This window comes from Sinocyclocheilus rhinocerous, unplaced genomic scaffold, assembly GCF_001515625.1.
Source record: "Sinocyclocheilus rhinocerous isolate Xijiao unplaced genomic scaffold, SAMN03320098_v1.1 scaffold1488, whole genome shotgun sequence".
In the NCBI taxonomy this organism is placed as follows: Eukaryota; Metazoa; Chordata; class Actinopteri; order Cypriniformes; family Cyprinidae; genus Sinocyclocheilus; species Sinocyclocheilus rhinocerous.
Window position 1 is genome coordinate 198,182 of NW_015633542.1, and position 21,010 is coordinate 219,191.

The 21,010-nt window shown below is 33.9% G+C and overlaps 1 protein-coding gene across 1 annotated transcript in view; it reads right to left on the reverse strand.

Annotated features, from left to right (window-relative positions):
* Positions 1–781: 781 nt before the first annotated feature.
* LOC107744391 (N-terminal EF-hand calcium-binding protein 1-like) overlaps positions 782–21,010 on the reverse strand; it is a 40,687-nt gene continuing 20,458 nt past the window's right edge. The window contains exons 3-14 of the mRNA XM_016558017.1: positions 16,165–16,273; positions 11,929–11,954; positions 11,672–11,769; positions 10,356–10,388; positions 8,950–8,981; positions 8,591–8,712; positions 7,466–7,545; positions 7,306–7,359; positions 6,517–6,629; positions 4,987–5,064; positions 1,302–1,393; positions 782–1,120 (exon numbers count right to left, since the gene is read on the reverse strand). Of these exons, the coding sequence (XP_016413503.1) occupies positions 1,092–1,120; positions 1,302–1,393; positions 4,987–5,064; positions 6,517–6,629; positions 7,306–7,359; positions 7,466–7,545; positions 8,591–8,712; positions 8,950–8,981; positions 10,356–10,388; positions 11,672–11,769; positions 11,929–11,954; positions 16,165–16,273 (866 nt within the window). The 3' untranslated portion in view covers positions 782–1,091. The remainder of the gene's footprint in view (positions 1,121–1,301; positions 1,394–4,986; positions 5,065–6,516; positions 6,630–7,305; positions 7,360–7,465; positions 7,546–8,590; positions 8,713–8,949; positions 8,982–10,355; positions 10,389–11,671; positions 11,770–11,928; positions 11,955–16,164; positions 16,274–21,010) is intronic.

Consider the following 21,010-nt stretch of genomic DNA (forward strand, 5'->3'; position numbering starts at 1 on the left):
TGAGAATCTACTGAATTGCAATTCCAAAGAAATTCAATACAGGCTGAGGAATTTAATTAGTTCAACATCAGCTCTAAAACATTGATATTTACAGCATTATTTTTGGCTAATTATGCCTATTTGTTTCCTGACATGTAGATGCATTTTTTTTTTTCTCAACTGATGAGTTAAAATTTTCAAAGCAGTTAAAATATTTAACACAAAACTGTACACCAGACAACTTAAAAATAACTATTAAATATTTTTTTAAATAATAAAAAAGTAATATTACCATCAAAATATGAATCTATTGATATATCTTAAAAACTGTGAAATTAAGTGTTCATTCACTGTAGTCCATAAAAGGAAAATTAGCTTATTAAATCATAATTAAATTTCAATTAAATGAATTTTGTTTTAATAAAATCAATTTTATTTTATTAAAATGTAATAATGAAATATAATAAAATAATGAACTTATTTAAAATATTTTTAATGCATTTATATTCGTTTCTTAGAATTTTCTCTGAATTAAAAATGTAAATAACTCAATTAAATATAAGAAAATAATTAAATAAATGTAAAATCATTTTACTGAATTTATATGAATTTCTTTACATTTTCTCTGAATTCAAAATTTAAATAACTCAATATTTAAACAATAAAATAATGAAATAAATTATTTAAAATACTTTTACAGCATTCATATTAAATTTCTTTAAATTTTCTCTAAATTCAAAATTTAAATAGCTCAATAATTAAACATAATACAATTATTTAAAATACTTTTACAGCATTTATATGAATTACGTCGCATTTTCTATGAATTCAAACATTTTTGCTTCCTGTTTGCAAATTCGATTCAAATTCAGGAATTGAACTTTTTTGTAAAAGCATCTGAATTCAGTTCTGAATGATGCACAACCCTGTGTAACATGTTTTGTTTTCAGTGAACTATCAGACAGACGTTATTAATAATATGCAACACAAAAACGGCGTGTGTGTGTCACACGTACAGATGATTCATCTGATTTTTTAGGTCTAGTTATTAATTCAAAGACACACTGGGGTGATGTTTCAGATCGGGGTTCAGCGGTGTTTTCTTGCTGCTGTTAGTTGTTTGTCATGATCCACCAGGACGCTGTGAGAAACAAACAGGTAGATATTAGAGAGATGAAGCATCATAACTCCTCATTAAAGATCAACAGCCAGCGCTTTCGGCTCCAGGGTTCGTGTTTAATTCCTTCTGCCTACAGGCTGAGACAGACGCATTCAGCTTGAAACAAGCAAACTAATAAATGATGTGGCCCACACGCTCTTACCTGGCATGAGCATCGTGCAGACGATCTCTGGATCCTCCAGCATGTCTATGATGCAGCGCTGGAACATCTTACTGGCGTCAGACTGCAAATAACTGCAGAGAGAGACGACAGACGTCAGGAGAAACAATCCAGCTCACATTATGAGATAATATAATCAACAACATCCTCCAGATTAAAATAGCCAGGGGTCTCATTTATAAAACTCTCCGTAGATTTCATCTTAAAAGTGTATGTACGCACAAAAGCCAGAACCTGCGCAAAAATCCCATTATAAATCCCATTCAGGAAGATTGTGCGTACGTGCATCTCCATCCCATCTCCTCCCCGAAATCACCATATATGGAGCTTACAACACCTAGTTTTTCCACTGGCCAAATAGTATTTCAATTGTTTTAAACAATTAAAATCAAATTTATGCAGTTTTGCTGATAAGGTGAACATCTTTTAGCTATGTTTAGTGGAAACAGATAGGCCTGTATTTATTGCAGTGTAAATAGAATTGTCTGCCCAAGTTTATTTTTTATAAATCCCGATATGTGTTTGAAAAATTGCATACGCATATTTTTATGCCCATTTTGTGCGTACGCAACGTTTATAAATGAGACTCCGGCTCTTTCAGAGATTTCTGAGTTACGTCTAGGTCACCCAGAAATGAAAATGTGAAAATCCCAGATATAGATGAGTTTGTTTCTTCATCAGGTTTGGAGAAATGTAGCATTGCATCAGTGTCTCAGCAATGGATGCTCTGCAGTGAATGGGTGCCGTCAGAATGAGAGTCCAAACAGCTGATAAAAACATCACAATAATCCACAAGTAATCCACACCACTCCAGTCCATCAGTTAACATCTGGAGAAGACAAAAGCTGTGTGTTTGTAAGAAACAAATCCATCATCAGCTTCACAAGTCGTTAACTGCTGGACTGGAGAGGTGTGGATTAATTTAGATTTTAAAAAGGCCTTCGATACCATTAATCATGGGATTCTCTTATCTAAATTGAATACATTTAATTTTTCATTAGACACCATTAAATGGGTAGAATCATATTTAATACATCGGTCTCAGTTGGTTAGAGTGAAGAATTATCAATCAGGTGTTGTTTCTTTGTCAGCAGGTGTCCCGCAAGGTTCAATCTTGGGCCCACTTAGTCTCAGACTTATTGATCTATCTGTTGGATTAACTAAAAAAGTGAGGAACACTTGAAGTACTTGTTTAGAAACAATCATTATTTTTTATATTGAGTTTGATGCCACTAGTGGTGCAAAAGTTACACATTTCAGCTTTAAATAAGTAAATATATTTTCCTTGTGTATGAAATCTGAGTTAATCACTTTTCATCATCATAAGAAATTCATTAAATGCATTACAATCAGGTGCCCTGAAACAAATCATCACGTGACACTGAAGACTGGAGTAATGATGCTGAAAATTCAGCTTTGATCACTGGAATAAATTACAGTTGACAATATATTAACAGAAAACGTATTTTTTAATATTAATAATATTTCACAATATTACTGTTTTTACTGTATTTTTGATCAAATAAATGCAGCCTTGGTGAGCAATAAGAAACTTCAAAAACATTTTAAAAAATCTTACATATCCCAAACTTTTAAAGACCTTTTTTCTTCTTCATTGGGGAAACACACCATCTATTAAAGCGGGCGAGTGCACACACTCCCTCCACAGGAGATAATTACATTGCAGTATTATTCACGGCAAGTTATAATTTACACTTTTATTTCTGAAATTATTTATTTCTTAAATTAGATAACTGTATCTTTGAAGACAATGAGCAGATGAGACCCACACACGAGCCCACATATGTACTTCACAACGCCGACATGTGAAGCGGCACAAATGAGATTAAGTAACACAAGATGTCACGTGGAAATCTTCTAGATGAGCGTGTGTCGCGCTGTGTGTGTTCCTGAAATGTGTGCTATTAGATGAGCCATCTGCTAATTTGAAATGAGTCTCGTTAGACCCTCAACAATCTGGCTGAGAACACAGAGGTGCATACGCACACACACACACACACACACACACACACACACACACCCATCTACATATCATAATGATTTTATGATGGCTTGTTTTGTTTACTGTGTTGAGACGTGCTGAAGTCTCGTTTGGTCTCGTACTCTATCGCATACCTTGTCAGTGTCGTGCGCTTGATTAGCCTTCTGACTAGCCGCTTTTGATTCATCCTCTTTTCTACACCTTGCTTCACTTCTGTTTCAGTTTTTATGACCAACTCTTACTATGTGTTTCCATATCCCTACTATTACTACCACTCGCAAACAATGCATCACACACTATAGGCAGCGCAATCCTAACAACCTGCGCACTTTGCCTATGTCTGCTAATACACTACTTTCTTTTTCTATTGGTCTCTGGAATTGTCAGTCTGTAGTAAACAAAGCAGATTTCATTACATCTATTACTAGTCATTCAAGACTGAACCTCATGGCCCTGACAGAGACGTGGATCAAACCAGAGTTGACACTGCTACACCTGCAGCACTCTCCAATAATTTTGCATTTTCCCACACTCCCCGTCTGACTGGAAGAGGTGGAGGTACTGGTCTGCTTATCTCTAATGATTGGAAATTTATTCTCTGGGTATCAACAGCTCCTTTGAATCACATTCAGTCACTATTACCCACCCTTTTAAAATCCATTTTGTAGTTGTTTATCGACCCCCAGGACCACAAGGTAACTTCTTGGATGAATTAGATGTGCTGCTAAAATTCTGCTCACCAAGGCTGAAATATTTGTAAAATTGAAAATAAGTGCTTTCTATGTGAATATATTATAAAATGTAATTTATTTCTGTGATCAAAGCTGAATTTTCAGCATCATTACTTCAGTCTTCAGTGTCACATAATCCTTCAGAAATCATTCTAATATGCTGATTTGCTTATTATTATCAATGTTGCTCCATAATATTTTTGCGAAAACTTTGATAATTTTTATTTTTCAGGATTCTTTAATGAATGGAAAATTCAAAAAGCAGCATTTGTATTTAGCATTTATTTGAAATATAAATGTCTTTACTGTCACTTTTGATCAATTTAATACATCCTTGCCGATTAAAAGTATTAATTTATTTCATTTAATTTTATTTCTGACCCAAACTTTTGAATGCTAGTGTACAATAGGCTACATCTTGAGGAATCACATTCTACTAGATATTTTAAAATATAAGAGCTTTATGAAAACCTACTGTGAATTTCAGAGCTCAAAACTTCTTCTCCAGGCCAAAAAGTGCATTTATTGCATCTAAACTGCACAAATGACTCTTTCTGAACTCTTTCTTCGCGGTTTTCTGGCATCACAAAGATGAACATCAACACAAGGCACACCATCAAACCGAAACACTCCTTATCTATTTTGAGATTTCTCCTTTAGTCAAGATAATCAGGTTTCAGTGAGTAGGTGTAGTGAACAGAACAGAATCATGTCCATCCATGTACCCAAACAGATGTAGGACCCAGCAGGAGCTTGTGCCCATGAAGGACTGCAGCAGGAGGCTGAACGAAGCCTCAAACTAGACCGTGCTTGTCTTGTGTTCTAAAAATAGATTCGATTAGGATTTGATTTCCAAAGACCCCTGAACCGACTCTCCAAATTACACTGCTCATCACACACACACACACACACACACACACACACACACACCTACCTCATCCAGGAAATACGGTCCTGCCAGAACTCATAGATGATGTAGCAGCTCTTCTCAGGAAGCTTCTGGATGGACACACTGAACGAGATACAGAGAGACAAACAATCAGTGCAAACATCATCTGTTGAGACATTTGAGAGAACATTCTGCTACTAAAAATAGTCATTAGTCTTTATAGTCTCCAAATTTCCATTTTGGGTTTCATCACACAGTCAGCTATGGGAATGTTAACTCTATATTTCTAAGGCCTCTAAATGATCAACATGATGCTGATAAACCTGTTTCACACTCAATCTCCTCCATGCCTTCTGATTGATCGTTTAGAGTTTTTTATCAAGTCAAAGCTCTTTTAGTGTAATTGTACAAATGTCCAGCTTAACGTGTCTTTCTGCTGTCAAATCTTGACTGATTTTGATCAAGTAAACGTCAGAATAACTGCAGTAATATCTCCAGATGAACACTTACTGGACTGAAGCAGCTCAGCTTTACTTGATTCTCCATCAATCATGTTTTAGTCTCAAATCTGATCCTCAGGATCTTTTGAGGAGCGTTTGTTTCCAGAAGCTTTACTTTCACTGTTCCTCAGCGGAGGAATGATCTTCACAAGCCTCCAGAACATCTCACATCTTCTGAGGAGCGTTTAATTCTTCAGCTCTCAATCACTGCATTATATGTTTGGATCATTTCAATCTCAATTTACTGAGACATATTACTGGAGATATAGAGCGACGACTGATATTTAGATCATTTTATGTAATTATCTGCTGTACTGTTACAAACATCTCACTGATTTACATGACAAGCATCATAGAAATATCAGCATCTGCTCTAAATTGCACAGTTTGAGTCTCTGAATAAAGTTTAGCTGTTTTTTCCTTCATAATCTCACTATATCAGATTATATGAGCGATAAAAGCCTGATATACTCAACAAAAAACAATTTTTTTTTTCTTTCAGTAAACTGTTCCCTTTCATTTTTTTCTGACTGTTATTTCATATGTGACCCTGGAGCACAAAAGCAGTCTTAAGTCGCTGGGGTATATTTGTAGCAATAGCCAACAATACATTGTATGGGTCAAAATTATTGATTTTTCTTTTATGCCAAAAATCATTAGGATATTAAGTAAAGATCATGTTCCATGAAGATATTTTGTAAATTTCCTACCGTAAATATATCAAAACTTAATTTTTGATTAGTAATATGCATTGCTAAGAACTTCATTTGGACAACTTTAAAGGTGATTTTCTCAGTATTTTGATTTTTTTGCACCCTCAGATTCCAGATTTTCAAATAGTTGTATCTCAGCCAAATATTCCTAAAAAACCATACATCAATGGAAAGCTTATTTATTCAGCTTTCAGATGATGTATAAATCTCAATTTCGACAAATTGACCCTTATGACTGGTTTTGTGGTCCAGGGTCACATGTCAGGCTTTCAGGATTATGGTTGTTATAATATGATTTATATCTTCATAATAATAACTTGATGATTTGGCATTTGAGTGAATGTGGTGTATGTTTTTCTCACTGGAGGTTGTCGTTCTGATTGGCGGTGGTGTCGGCGTAGGTCTTCAGAGTCTTCTGGAACTCCTCGAGACCATTCTCTGTCACGCTCATCTGTCTCTGCACCAGCAGAATGTTCTAGACGAGAGCCATCAGATGTTTTATTTAATATACATTTCAACTATAACACATTCTCATTTAATTGCACTTAACATGCAATTAAGTGCCTAAAAACATTATATTCAGTTCGCACTTATGTACAGTATATTATGTACTCTTTTTAAAAGTATGCTAAAGTGTACTTCTTTTCCCACAAGGGGTCAAGGTTTAAAAAACAAACAAAAGATCCATAAAGGCACAGCGGCTTTTGTGCTTTATTTTACAGGAACAGACTGAAAATGTAATTTCTGTTCACTGATCATGTTTACATTTGAACTGCTGAGACCGGATCAGTGAGTCAGTCTGAAATGTGAATGAATCATTCAGACAGATTCTGTGAACTGAATCAACCGTTTAACTGAAAAGCTCTGACTCACAAGATTCATTTTTGAGTTGGATGACTTAACCATGTTTTTCACAATTTTGCTGAACTTCGTCTGATCCTACACTTCCGTTCGCTCACTGCATTCACCCATTATTGATTTTCATTCAAAATGTTGTATTTTCCATCACTGCATTTGTAGTAAGATTTTTTTTAAAATCCAAATTTCTGCTAGTAGTCTATTAACACAGTTTAACATGGTGAATTCTTGCATTATGATGGAGGATCTTGGAGCTTCAACAGATATAAAACATGGACTGGATCAGCACTCACTGATTTGTATGTGCTGGCCAGTGTATCTTCTTTCAGTGGCTCCAACTTTGGACTCTAAAAATGAAAAGCAAACTGAAATGAGTTTAAAACATATTATCTTAATATACGTGCTCAGAACAGAAAGTTTATTCTGTGTGAATGGATATTTCAGTGTATTCACCTGACACTCCAGTTTGTCGATGAGCTGCTGCAGTCTGTTGATCTGAGAGCACCAGTGCTCATCTGTATCTACGGTAACGCCTGAGACGCAACACACAGCAACACTCAGTACACAACCCCACTCATCACCAGCAGGGTTATTCTTGATAACTAAAAATAGCGTGACTATACGTCTCTGTTTCACAGACATGTCTTGGACGGGATTTCTAAATTGCCTAAGATGTCTGGATTTTTGCTTTGTTTTCCTATTGTTTTCATACTTGCTGAAGGCATTGACTGAAAAGTAGTTTAACCAATAGCATCATTGTACATAATCAACCAATCATGGTGGGAGAGAAGGCGGGATCTACAGAAACACTCAAAGCAATGCAAATACACGTACAAATAATGTATGAGGACTGTAGAGAGCAAAACAAAGCCAAAACCCAGACATTTTGGGCAATTTAGAAATCTGGCCAGGACATCTCTGGAAAAAACAAGATACATGGTCACCATACGAAAAATAAAAATATTTTTGCTATTTAAAATTAAGCTGCAATAATATATATATATATATATATATATATATATATTAGATAAGCACTAAAATTATTAACTGGAAATAAATAAAAACTAAAACTGAACTAAAGCTAAAATAAAAATAAATTAAACCAAAATAGTAATATAAAAAATAACTAAAAAAAAGAACATAAAATTGCAAAATATAACACTAAAATTAAAAATATAATCTAATTAAATCATATTACTGAGAGATATAGAGTGACAACTGATATTTATATGCATTTTTACTGTTATAAAGATCTCATTGCTTTCCATTGCAAGTTTTCAGAATTTCATCTAAATTATTTGTCCATATAAATATCAGCATCTGCACCAAATGTAAAACTGAGGCATTTTTTTCTCCATATTCTCTAAAAGTTAAATAAATAAATAAATGAATAAATAAACAACTAAAAGCTAATTTAAAATATTAATAAAACTAGAATATCAATCATATAAATTATACTAAAATCATGTATCTCTGTGTGTGTGTGTGTGTGAGTTTGTGTGTGTGATTATGTCTGTGTGTGTGTGTGTGTGTGTGTGTGTGTGAGAGTGTGTGAGAGTGTGTGAGTGAGTGTGTTACCGGTAGTGAGAATGCCCGAGTACGGATCAGTCGGGGACAGACACATGTTCTTCTGCACTCGACGGCCACATCTTCTGTTGTTCTTCTGTATGACCAGATGCTCCGGGACTTTAACTTCAACCCTACAGAGAAAAACAACATAGGTCCTCTGTTAATGTTCTGCATCGTAGGAACATATGAATACTTTTTTTGCTTAAAATATGAAACTGTCCTTGTTTTTTTCAGCAATAATACAATGCTTAAAACTAGATGCATTCACTCGGTGTTGTTTTCAGTGAATATATCTTTAATTGTGTCCATTGTGATCAGCCGAGCGGATGGCAGATTTGACAAAGCGCAGCTGGTAAGTGAAAGAACACGGCGTCTGCACTTCTACATTCACTGCCAAAAACTGATGAGCACAAGAGAATATCATTGAATGAAAATAACCTTGTCAACGCTGTAACCCTGCTGACGTCACACACATATGTTCACATGAGTCAGAACTCTCTCTCAAGGCTGTTGTTGACCTATATCTGCTATTATCATCACCGCAGCCACCATCAATATTCCGTTCGAGCGCACGTGTATTTCTGATGTAACAGACCACAGATTCAAAAACGTGTGGAAAGGCTAGAGATTTCTGCATTTCAGCAGATATCATCTACATATTGATTTTCAGTATGAAACTGAAGCTGTGAAAATTTTTGTACTGAAATACGCAGCACTGATTAATTTATGAGAGAAGCTGAGTATCCAAGAAGAGAACGAGATGTTCAATACACCAAACACAATTATAAATGTCCATGATTTATTGTTCTCATTATTTAAACATAACAAAACTAATTTCTACAAAAAAAAAAAGTTATAATAATGCATCAAGATTTAACTTACTAATATTAAAAAAATCTGGACTAGTTAACTTTTTATACAACAAACTGGATGCCAGATATAGGCTATAGTGTTGAGTGCAGTTACACCAGTAGGTGTCTGCATTAGTGAGCATTAAATCATTCATTAGACTGATTCACTCAACAACACTGAATCATTTAGTGTTTTTATGAGTGAGTCATTGAATACTTCATTCAGCCGATTCGCTAAACAACAGTGAATCATTCAGCATCAAAAAAGTCTCTTAAAGGGTTAGTTCACCCAAAAATGAAAATGAGTGTTTTACTCACCCCAGAGCCATCCTAGGTGTATATGACTTTCTTCTTTCAGACGAATCCAGTCGGAGTTATGAGTGAGTTACTGAATCATTCATTCAACTGATTCTTTCAATAACACTGAATCATTCAGAAATTAAACAAGTGCTTTGAGTGAGTCACTGAGTCATTAATTCAACTGATTCACTCAACAACATTGAATTATTCAGTAAAGAAATAAGTGGCTTTACAAGCGAGTCATTGAATTATTCATTCAAACGATTCACTCAACAACACTGAATCATTCAGTAACGAAACAAGTGTCTTTATGAGCGAGTCATTAAATCATTCATTCAGCTGAATCATTCAAAAACGTGGATTCATTCAGGAACAAAACACTGTTAATGTGTGTTGCGAACTGTTCTGCTCTGCTTTTGTTTGGAACTACAGTATTTTCGTTAGTAGAACAAAAACAGACAACAACTTGTAATATTGAGTCTAAAATGTAAGTTACTAAATATTAAATTCTTGTTTACTGAACTGTACTATAAAAGCAATATCATACTCAAAATCTTGCTGTAGTGTAAATAGCATTTACCTCTTTTTTTTTTACAATTGTAAAAAATTTTTTTTAGGGTCACAAACTGCCCCAGAACCGACGAGCCCTGGTACTCCTGCACGGGAAACACTCATCATCATGCAGAATTAACTCACACTTACCCTTTCCGTACCCGCTGCATCAGTCGGTAAATGTCTTTTACAGCCGTCATTATTTAAAATCCTGCAGTGTTTCCATCATCAATGCAGAATAACACAGCAAACACGATTAAGCTGCTGCTGATGAAGGACACCAGCCACTGACTTTAGTGTGCTCTCAGGAAACTTGACAAGTAACAACCTTAGTTTTGTTTTCAGACACCGGCCTGAAAACAAACTTAAGGCCCATTTTATCCTGAACGCACAGAGATGACCATGTGTCGGATATAACTACTGCCCTCGACACCGTGTAGAGAGTACTGAGAGAAGCAGGATCTCCATTACAGAGAACATCAGTCAAACCTAAAGATCAGGGCTGGCACACAGAGATAGTAGAGTGGACATCTGCTGAGTCTTACTGTTTGCACTTTCCTGGTCACTTATAGTTTAAGTGTGCACTTAAGTCACACTTAAAAATGTTTGCCTGTCATTGCATTATATTACAAAATATTAAAGCTTTGTCATTTACAAAGTATCAAATATGGTGCACAGCAACAGAACAGACCTGCTGTTATTGTTATTTTGGTATTATTTATATACTATTATAGTTTTTATAAATATTTTGAATATTTTGTTTATAGCTTTTAAATTTTATTGTAATTTTATTGTTTTTTCTTAGTATTTTTTTTTTATTTTGTCATTATTATGATTGTTATTATTATTTAAATATTACTATTAAGGTTTAATTAATTTAATTTATTTATTTCAGTTTTAGTTTTTATTTATTTCTAGTTAGTAACTTATTTAAGTTAGTTGAAAAGGCAACATTTTTAAATTTTTGTTTGGTTTTTCCATCTAATATTTTTATTTTATTGCAGCTTTAGTTCAATCAACACATATGTTTTAATAGCTTTAGTTAACAATAAACCTTGGTGTTATATGTTGAATTAGCTTTTAATTTTATATTTTCAGTTTTAATTTTATTTAAATTTTAGTTTTTTTAAATAATTTTGTTATGTGCTTTTGTCATCATCATCATCATCATCATTATTATTTAAAAATTATTATTAAGGTTTAATTTATTTATTTATTTATTTATTTCAGTTGTAGTTTTTTTTTTTCATTTAGTTTTTCCATCTGATATTTATATTTCATTTTATTGCAACTTTATTTCAAAAATATTCCCAAAATCTTTTACTAGTTTTAGTTAATAATACGCCTTGCTGTTATATGATTTGATCTCATTCTGATCCTAGTTTACCTCCTTCGTCTTGTCCATGGCCTTTAGGACGGCGACATTGAGTTTCTCTAACGCTGACAGAACGTCCAGGTATTCTCCAAGATGCTGGGAAAAGTAATCTGAAACGAGAAAGAAGGTGAATTATAGGTCAGAAACCAAATATGAGTCCTATACTTTCTCCAGTGGATTTTTCGGCGTGCATTTGTGCATGTTTTAAACAAATATCACACACACACACACACACACACAGACAGACACAGACAGACAGACACTCCTACCTGATAGTGTGTCTGTATCGAGGTTACTGGAAAGAGAAGAGGAGAGAGAATAAAATGAGTCATAAGAAGAAAAAAAGCTTTAATTGAATTGGAGAAGAGTCAAGGATTTGAAGCGGTGTCATTAGCGAGGAGGATGTGTGGGCCGTCCACAGCTTCAACTGAATTTTAAAGTGTAAACAGTCCAATTATGCTTCGTTCTGTTAACATCGCAGGGCTGAGGGGATATTTCTCAGCAGATGGTAACTCGCAGAGATGATGATCTCGCTAATGGGGTAAAACCAGTGTAACAAAAATATTCTGTACTTTAACACCTTATGACCTTTACAAACTCAGATTTACACTAAAGCAGTTCAAACCAATTTAATAAATCATGTGCAAACAGCTGGTTTCTACACCAGTAAAGTGTCTGCATAAGATCTATATTATGTTTATATTGTGTAAACGCTATTGTATAGCATAGTGCCTGTCTTATAATGTGTATTGCAAACTGGTGATTTGTTGCTATTAATATATATATATATATATATATACACACACACACACACACACACACACACTGTATTTCTATATTTAAACTCCATGAATCTCCATAAAGCAAAGAATAACCACTTTTTCCCCCAGTTTTTGCACAGTGTGAACTGTCTGTATAATATTTATTTTATGTGCATAAACTTTATTGCATGTTTTAAAATATATCATATTTAATATTAAATATAAAAGTTGAAAAATACACATTGCATCATGTTTCTTTTAACTGCCCCATAAGATAAGTCCTGAATTCACATAATGAATATGAGATACAAAAATATCCTGACCGAAAAATAATATGCAGATTAACTACATATTTCTTAATGATATTATTTGCATATTATTAATAATGTAACTAGATATAAATAAAATCTAAGAAAATATGTAGATAATAAAAACCCAAATATGATAATCTCCATAAAGTATCAGCGATTAATATAATATAATAATATATTTTAAAATATATATTTAATATTAAATCTAGAAGCTGAAAAATACACATTGCATCATGTTTTTTAATTTAATTTTATATTTTTAATTTATAATATAATATAATATAATATAATATAATATAATATAATATAATTAGCAGTGAAAAATACACTTTTTTGGACAATTATCACTTAAGAAGGTTGTGAAGTCCTTCATTAACATTATAAAATAAGACCCAAAAATATCCTGACCTCCAAATCAGAGATGCAGATAATCACTGTGAGTTATGAAGGAAAGATGCCAAAGAATAAAGCCTTGCACAATCACACCATCCCACACCTTCTGCATTGTTCATTTTCATGCTGAACTTCACATTCATATTCTCATGCAGCTGAAAACAACTCAAAATACACCAGTGTGTGCTGTCACATTAAATCGCCATCACAGTCAAAGCACAATTATGAAAACAGAGTCTCGGGCTCCATAATTTGGCTGGATTTGCTTTGAGTGCTCCCTGATAGCATTAATGCACTTTTAATATTTCACTGAGACTGAGGGATGGAAAGGAGAAAAGGGACTAGTTGAATGAATTGGCTAATTGAATTGCAAAACTGATGTCTGCTAACATACAGATGGTATATATTGACAATCAATATATTATTATATATATATTATCAATATAAATTATTTAATTTAGAATAATATGGGTGAATTCAGGTAAATTGGGACACTTTTTGCCATTGAGATGACTGAGAAAATATAATATATTGTGTTATTATATCACAATATATTAAATAATACATAAGGAATATTACCATTTTTCATATATTAAAAAATGTGAAAATATATTAGCTTATACTGTATGTAATTTTATATTCAATAATACACTATAATATATAGATGTACATGGGATAAAATATGGTAATGTGTGTATAAATATATTTTAACATATATTTACTCTATATTCACCATTAAATAGGAATATGTATGTGCAATATAAGCATGTACACAATTTTTGCTATATATATATTTTATACGCATTAATATATAGCCAAACATGGTCCATGCATATATTGCAGTATACTGAAAAATCTAAACGCTAATTTTGCATATATGGAAATTTGATCGTTTTTTGATAAATTATGAAGACATATGCTCTTTGGAATAACGGCTTTGCTTGTGCGTCGTACTCTCCTGAACGCACTGCGAAGACTGACATGGAGGAGAAGTAACCGTTGAATAAAGTCGTTGTTTTTATTTTCTTTGAGCACAAAAAGTGTTCTTGTAGCTTCATAACATTACGGTTGAACCACTGATGTCACACGGACTATTTTAACCATGTTCTTGCTGCCTTTCTGGGCCTGGGGACGTTTCAGTTGCGCTGCTGTCAATGCAGGGTCAGAAAGCTCTCGGATTTCATCCAAATTATCTTAATTTGTGTTTCAAAGATGAACGAAGGTCTTACGGGTTTGGACGACATGAGGGTGAGTAATTAATGACTGAATTTTCATTTTTGGGTGAACTAACCCTTTAAAAACACTAACTTGATGAGATTCATACTTGGCTTTAATAAACAGTATATTGATTACATTGTTATATATAATTTAATTTTTTTCTTTTTCTGACAGTGTAATGTTTATTTAACCAAGAAAATGTGACTGGGACATGAATTTACATTTGATTAAGAAACACACACACACACACACACACACACATACATTACATTTGCATATGGGTTACATGGGTAAAATCTCACAATCTTTAGATTTAAAGTTTCTAAAAGTACGCTTGAGACCGATTTGTCTAATTCGTGTCCACTAACACAAATTCCAGCAGGTGCATTTATCTGTGGTATAAAGGAAAATGAAAGGACGGGAGCTGTTTAAAGAGATTCGAGATGCATGCTTTGAATGGAGCAGACCTATTTTAGACTCCTTCTAGATGAACTCTTCTAGACTAATTTACTCTGGGCATCTGAATGCAGTAATTACGCAGTGACCGTTATGACTGATTGCAGAACTATGCTCCACTTTCAGAGGAAAATCTAAGCTTGAAACTTTCTGTGTGCATGTGCGTGTGTGTGTGTGTGCATGTGCGTGTGCATGTGCATGTGCATGTGCGTGTGTGTGTGTGTGCGCGTGTGTGTGTGTGTGTGTGTGTGCATGTGCGTGTCGCAGCTCTGCAATGCGGTTCTTTGTGGAGTCAAATTTGTAGCTTTGTTCTGTTGATGCCTTGGCTTCTTGGAACACAGTTCTCAATGCTTTGATTCATACAAGCCACCTCAGGTCATACTTTGATCCTCCTGCGCATCGACATTCGGCTGCTTGTTCGTTTTCGTTACAGATGCTTCAAAAAGCAACGGCGTGCGGCGCAATACAATCACGCCTCTCTGAAAGGCGACTAATTAGGAAACGAAAATGTAAGGTTGCCAAGGATACAGGTCACCCAAACTCAAGGGTTAAACTGCAGGGAGAGTTGACGAAGTATGAACTGCACCCACTGACTGCACGCTCTCTTTGCGTTGTTTTAGCATCTGATTCCCTAAAGGAATTAAGCAAATCAGATAACGATGCAAAAAGGCATAAATAATTAGTGCAGGTCGTCTGTGGAGGATGCAACAATCAGGTGAGTTTAATGAGACTGTACAGCATCACGAAAATGATCTGAAAATTCAGAAAGTATACTGGACAACACCGGGAATCTGGATAGATGCGATTATAATGCTCTTTTATATCATTTGATCCTCATTTAATGAAGTACTGCTGCCATGATCAATAAAAATGTACATAAAGGCATTTTTAAATAATATTTTGTTTACCACCAGCCTTCTATAAACAGTAATGGCATATTTAATTATTAAGCACATATATATATATTGAAGGAAATATCACAGTCCTGCATTTGGATTATAAAATGAGAAAATGAAAGATGTAGATAATCTGCATAAATCTATATTATTTAGCATAGTGGCTATCTCATAATGTGTATTGCAAACTGTTGCCATCAAAATAAATAAACAAATAAATAAATTACAAAAGAATCTAATAATAAATATAATATAACAATTAGTATAATATAATTCATATAATAAAAAATAATATTATTATTATTTATATAATATATAATATTTAATATTATATTTTGAAGTTGAAAAATACACATTCGTGTTTTTTTGGGGAGGGAATTATCAGGCATGTTTGCACTGAAAATAATGACGTGTCTTTTAAACTGCATTGTGAGTAGCTACTGAATAAATCTTATGGTTAAAGTATATACTTTGTATGCCGTCCATCGATGGAGTAGAAGAGCTCGCGCAGCTCGTCAGTCGTCAGTATCCCATCTGCAAAGTACGCTTTGAACTCCTCGAAGGACAGCTTCCCGTCATCTGCAAGAAGACACAAGAGGAAAGCATTCAGAGAATCAGCAATCGCATCTGTTACCAAGTTTCCATCCAAGGATTTTTTTTTACGAAAAAAGGTTTAACACATCAAAATGTTTACAGATATAGCTGATGTAAATGCTAATTATCGATAAAATGTCGCAATTGTCATCAAAATATTTTTCTGTTTAACTTTAGAACACAAATCCTATGTCAATACTTCACGAAGAACTAGTTTAGAAACACTTAAAAAAAAAATTGTCTTTAGTGCAAATAAATGACAGAATTACATATGCATCCGTGTTTGTATGTTGCTCCCATGAAATCTTTGTTTCTCAGTAATGTTTAAGGATGTGTTAAATCTATTTAAACTTCATACAAAGTGAAATGCCATAATAAAATATAAATAAAAATAAGAATAAAAATAAAAAAGTGCAGTTTTTTTAATAAAAATGTTTTATCATCAACATTAATAGTCCACACCGCAGTTTATTTTGACAAAAACTATTCATTTAGACAGGAAGAGACTGGCTGATGGACAAGCAAAGCCACCAATCACAGTTTGTTTTGTTTTTACGTGCTGTTTAGGGGCGGGTTTAACTTTTAAACTTTTTTAAAAACTGTCTACTACAAGTACATAAAATATCAAATCAACTGTGGAAAAGTGTGCATCCGAAAGTAATAAGTACAGATTTCAATAAACAGTTGCTTGTGCATATCTAGTTTATTTCCTCAAACAAAACTGCATCTTTTAAATATCTGATGCCACGAACCTTGCATACTTTGGAAATTAGTTCTTATTCACTCATTGTTCATAATATCAGTCCAGTACCTTGTGGAGTTATGCAACAACCAGATGAGTTTAATGTGACTGTACAGCATCACGAAAACACTTGAATTGATCTTACAATGCAGAAAGTGTCCTTGACTACACTGTGCATCTCGATAGATGCGACTTTAACACTCTTCTACATAATTTCATCATCATTTAATGAATTACTGCTGCCATGATGATCAATAACATTAAAAAAATAATAATATTCAGTTTATCACCAACCTTCTATGAACAGTAATGCCATTTAAGTGCATTATTGCACCAGAAAAATAGCATTGAGTTTTGTAAATGAGTTGCAATACATAAATTCCACGCTGCATACTAAAAAGTGCATATTGAAATGGTTGACAGTTTATTCTGACAAAAAAACACCCATTTAGACAGAAAGAAACATGCAAAGTGACCAATTACAGTTTGTTTTGCTCTTACTTGATGTTTAGGAGTCGGTTTAACTAAAATACTCTGTGTACATAAAATATCAATTAATTGTGGAAATGTGTCCATGCAAAAGTAATGCAGATTTCAATAAACAGTTAAATATGAAATAAATTTGATTTCCTGATGGCCTGGAATGAACCTGTGCACCTTGACTCTTGAAAAATTGTGATGTAGTCTAGTTGGAGCTTGCAATGTTAGCTAGATCTTTCCAGTTCAAATACATCAAACAGTCAGCGAATGGACCGGAGGTTGAGATAGCCTCGTTTACCCCGTCTGAAATGCAGTCTCCTCAGCCCACGACGAGTGTCTTTATTAGGTCAGATGAACACCTGGCAATGCTTTTTACTGACAGCAGATGTCGTAGATCAACCTTGATACGTGAACTACTGTCTGCTGTTAGTGCATCTGTTCTTGTTATTAGGTAAAGTAGAGAATGCGTCATCCATCAAGAGCCCAAAGAGAAATATACACCGCTATATGTGACAGCACTCATTCATGGCTGACAGATCGTCTAAATCACTTCTTCCCTGAACACGTCGCTGAGCATTCGTCTCTCTGACATTTACCAGCCTCCTGAAAGACACCAGAGATTCTTTTAGCCCTCCAGTTGTGCATTTGAGGTTTGATGACACTCCAGCTTAATGTCAGGCTTGGCTTTTCACAACGTGAATGTGAGAGGAAAACTCTGGCATAAGATCTAAAATAGCCAATATCAACTAGCCTAAGAGAAAATGATGTGCAAAAAAATAATGCATGTGCAAACCTGATGCCGTGATGTAGCTTTGCAGTTGCTAAAACTGACATATGAAATAATAGTCTCTTTTTTGTTTGCATACGTTGCGTTTTTTGTTAGGTATAATCAGAAATCAGGGTTTTATGGCTCATATGTGACCCTGCCTGTTAAAACCCAGCTAAAGTCATTTTTTTGTGATTTACTGTTTTCTACATAAAATCATCCTTCATAAAGATGTAGAACATTCTGTGAAAACATAACCTTTAAATCTTTAATATTGCCATGTCAGAGATTGAAATCATAGTGAAATTAATGGTTGAAATCAAACTTTGATGCTTGTTATCTCATAATTAGATTTAGAGACTTTAGCCTGGATTTCACAGACAGGGTCACATTTAGTATGATATAGTGAAAATATGGAGTTCATACTCGAGGAGGAAAAAACACCTCAATTGTATTCAGATATGCAATTTGCAATGCATTTGGTGCATTTTCTAATCTTTATACTGCCAAAAAGTAAGATGAAATTCTAATTCTGCTTGTAATGTAAATGAATGAGGTCTTTATAACAGTAAAAATGCATATAAATATCAGTCGTCACTCTATATCTCCAATAATATGACTTAGTATTTAAATGATCCAAACATATAATGCAGTGATTGAGAGCTGAAGAAATAAATGCTCCTCAGAAGATGTGAGATGTTCTGGAGGCTTGTGAAGATCATTCCTCCGCTGAGGAACAGTGAAAGTAAAGCTTCTGGAAACAAACGCTCCTCAAAAGATCCTGAGGATCAGATTTGAGACTCTAAAACATGATTGATGGAGAATCAAGTAAAGCTGAGCTGCTTCAGTCCAGTAAGTGTTCATCTGGAGATATTACTGCAGTTATTCTGACGCTTACTTGATCAAAAAAACAGTCAAGATTGACAGCAGAAAGATACGTGAAGCTCCAGCTGAAGCTGGACATTTGTACAATTAGACAAAAAGATCTTTGACTGGATAAAACACTCTAAACGATCAATCAGACGAAAGAAAGCATTGAGTAGACTGTGTGCGAAACAGGTTTAACAGCATCATGTTGATCATTTAGAGCTTTAGAAATTCATGTATCACATTCGATCCAGTAGGTTTTAAAGCGTTAAAGAAGATTAGATTGAGATTCAGAGGAAGTTATTTACTACAGCAATATATACAGTAGCCTGTGTTTGCACCTCTGAGAACTTTTATATTGGAAAAGAGAAAAGTTTCAGGCATAAATCAAAGCGAGATTGCAATGAGAAGCAGTCTGTCTCCAGGGCCAGAGATCAGACGAGAGCATCAGTTCACTCCTCTTTGAGAAACAACAATACAACGGAAATTAAGGTCAAACACTCAAAGCATCACTTATAAAGCACACATTTTGATCTAGACATCAACTACCCTTACCAAAAAGTAGTATACTTCAAGTTTATTTTAGTAAGTATACTTAAGTAAAGTTCAAGTAATCAAAAGAACAATAATTAGACTGATTCTGTTAAAATGGCTCAAAAGGTAAATTGTAAGTGTTCGGACTCGCGATTCGCACCTGGTGGACGATAAAACAGGAAAGAAAACTACCACCTTAAAAATCACAGATACAGGTTTACTTGATATAAAACTCTTGCACACATCAGCTAGACATCTGATTCACAAATCTGCAGTTTTACTCACACATGAAAGTGGTTTTTAGCTGAAAACTACATTTTTGTGGCCAAATGGATACTTAATTACACCAGAGGCTCGAAGCGGCAGTGGACATATTCAATGCATTAGAACACTGTCCAACGTCTCCAATTAATTCAAGAGCAAATCTGACGGCCATCTGTGTTGTCTCTTCACAACAGACGGTATCACTGATCAGACTCTCCGCTTCAGAGCCAAATAGTGCCACCTTCTTCATTCTCCATCTTTGGGTAATTAAAATACACACCAATCAGCCAAAGATGCACTTAAGAAGAAAACAATGTTTTGACCAGAAACTGAATTATGCTGGAAGAAACATCAGCACTTTCAGAACGGAAAGAAAGATTGCAGTTTTCTCTCCAGAGAACTTCTGTAAGCCTCTAGAAATTTAGTGGGGCTTTGAACTGCATTATGCACAAATATCAGACACAATGGCTTCATTTACAACACAGGTAAATCTGTTTTTAAATAACAGTGTGAACGGCAAAAATCACATCTGATCTCAGTTGAATTTTCAGTTTCAATCTGGGTTAGTTTCATTGAAATAAATAAAAAATGTATCTGTTTGCACTATATGAAATATTACACAAAAGTGATAGAAGTGATATAATACTATACGCTACCATTTGAAAGTTTGGGGTTTGTGAGATTTTTTAAAGAAATTTGTTGTTTTAAAACTAAATTCACTAAAGGAATTAATGCAAATAATTGTGCAAATTAACTAAATTGATCAAAAGTGACAAATACATTTACATTAAAAATATTTATATTTTAAATAAACGCTTCCTAATTTTCTATTAATCAAAGAATCCTAAAACAATAAATAAATCAATAAAATTTAAAAAAAATCACAAAAATATTTATTGATCAACAAATCAGCATATTAGAATGATTTCTGAAGGATCATGTGACACTGAAGACTGGAGTAATGATGCTGAAAAATTTAGATTTGATCACAGCAATAAATTACATTTTACAATATATTCACATAGAAAACAGTTATTTTAAATTGTAATAATATTTTACAATATTACAG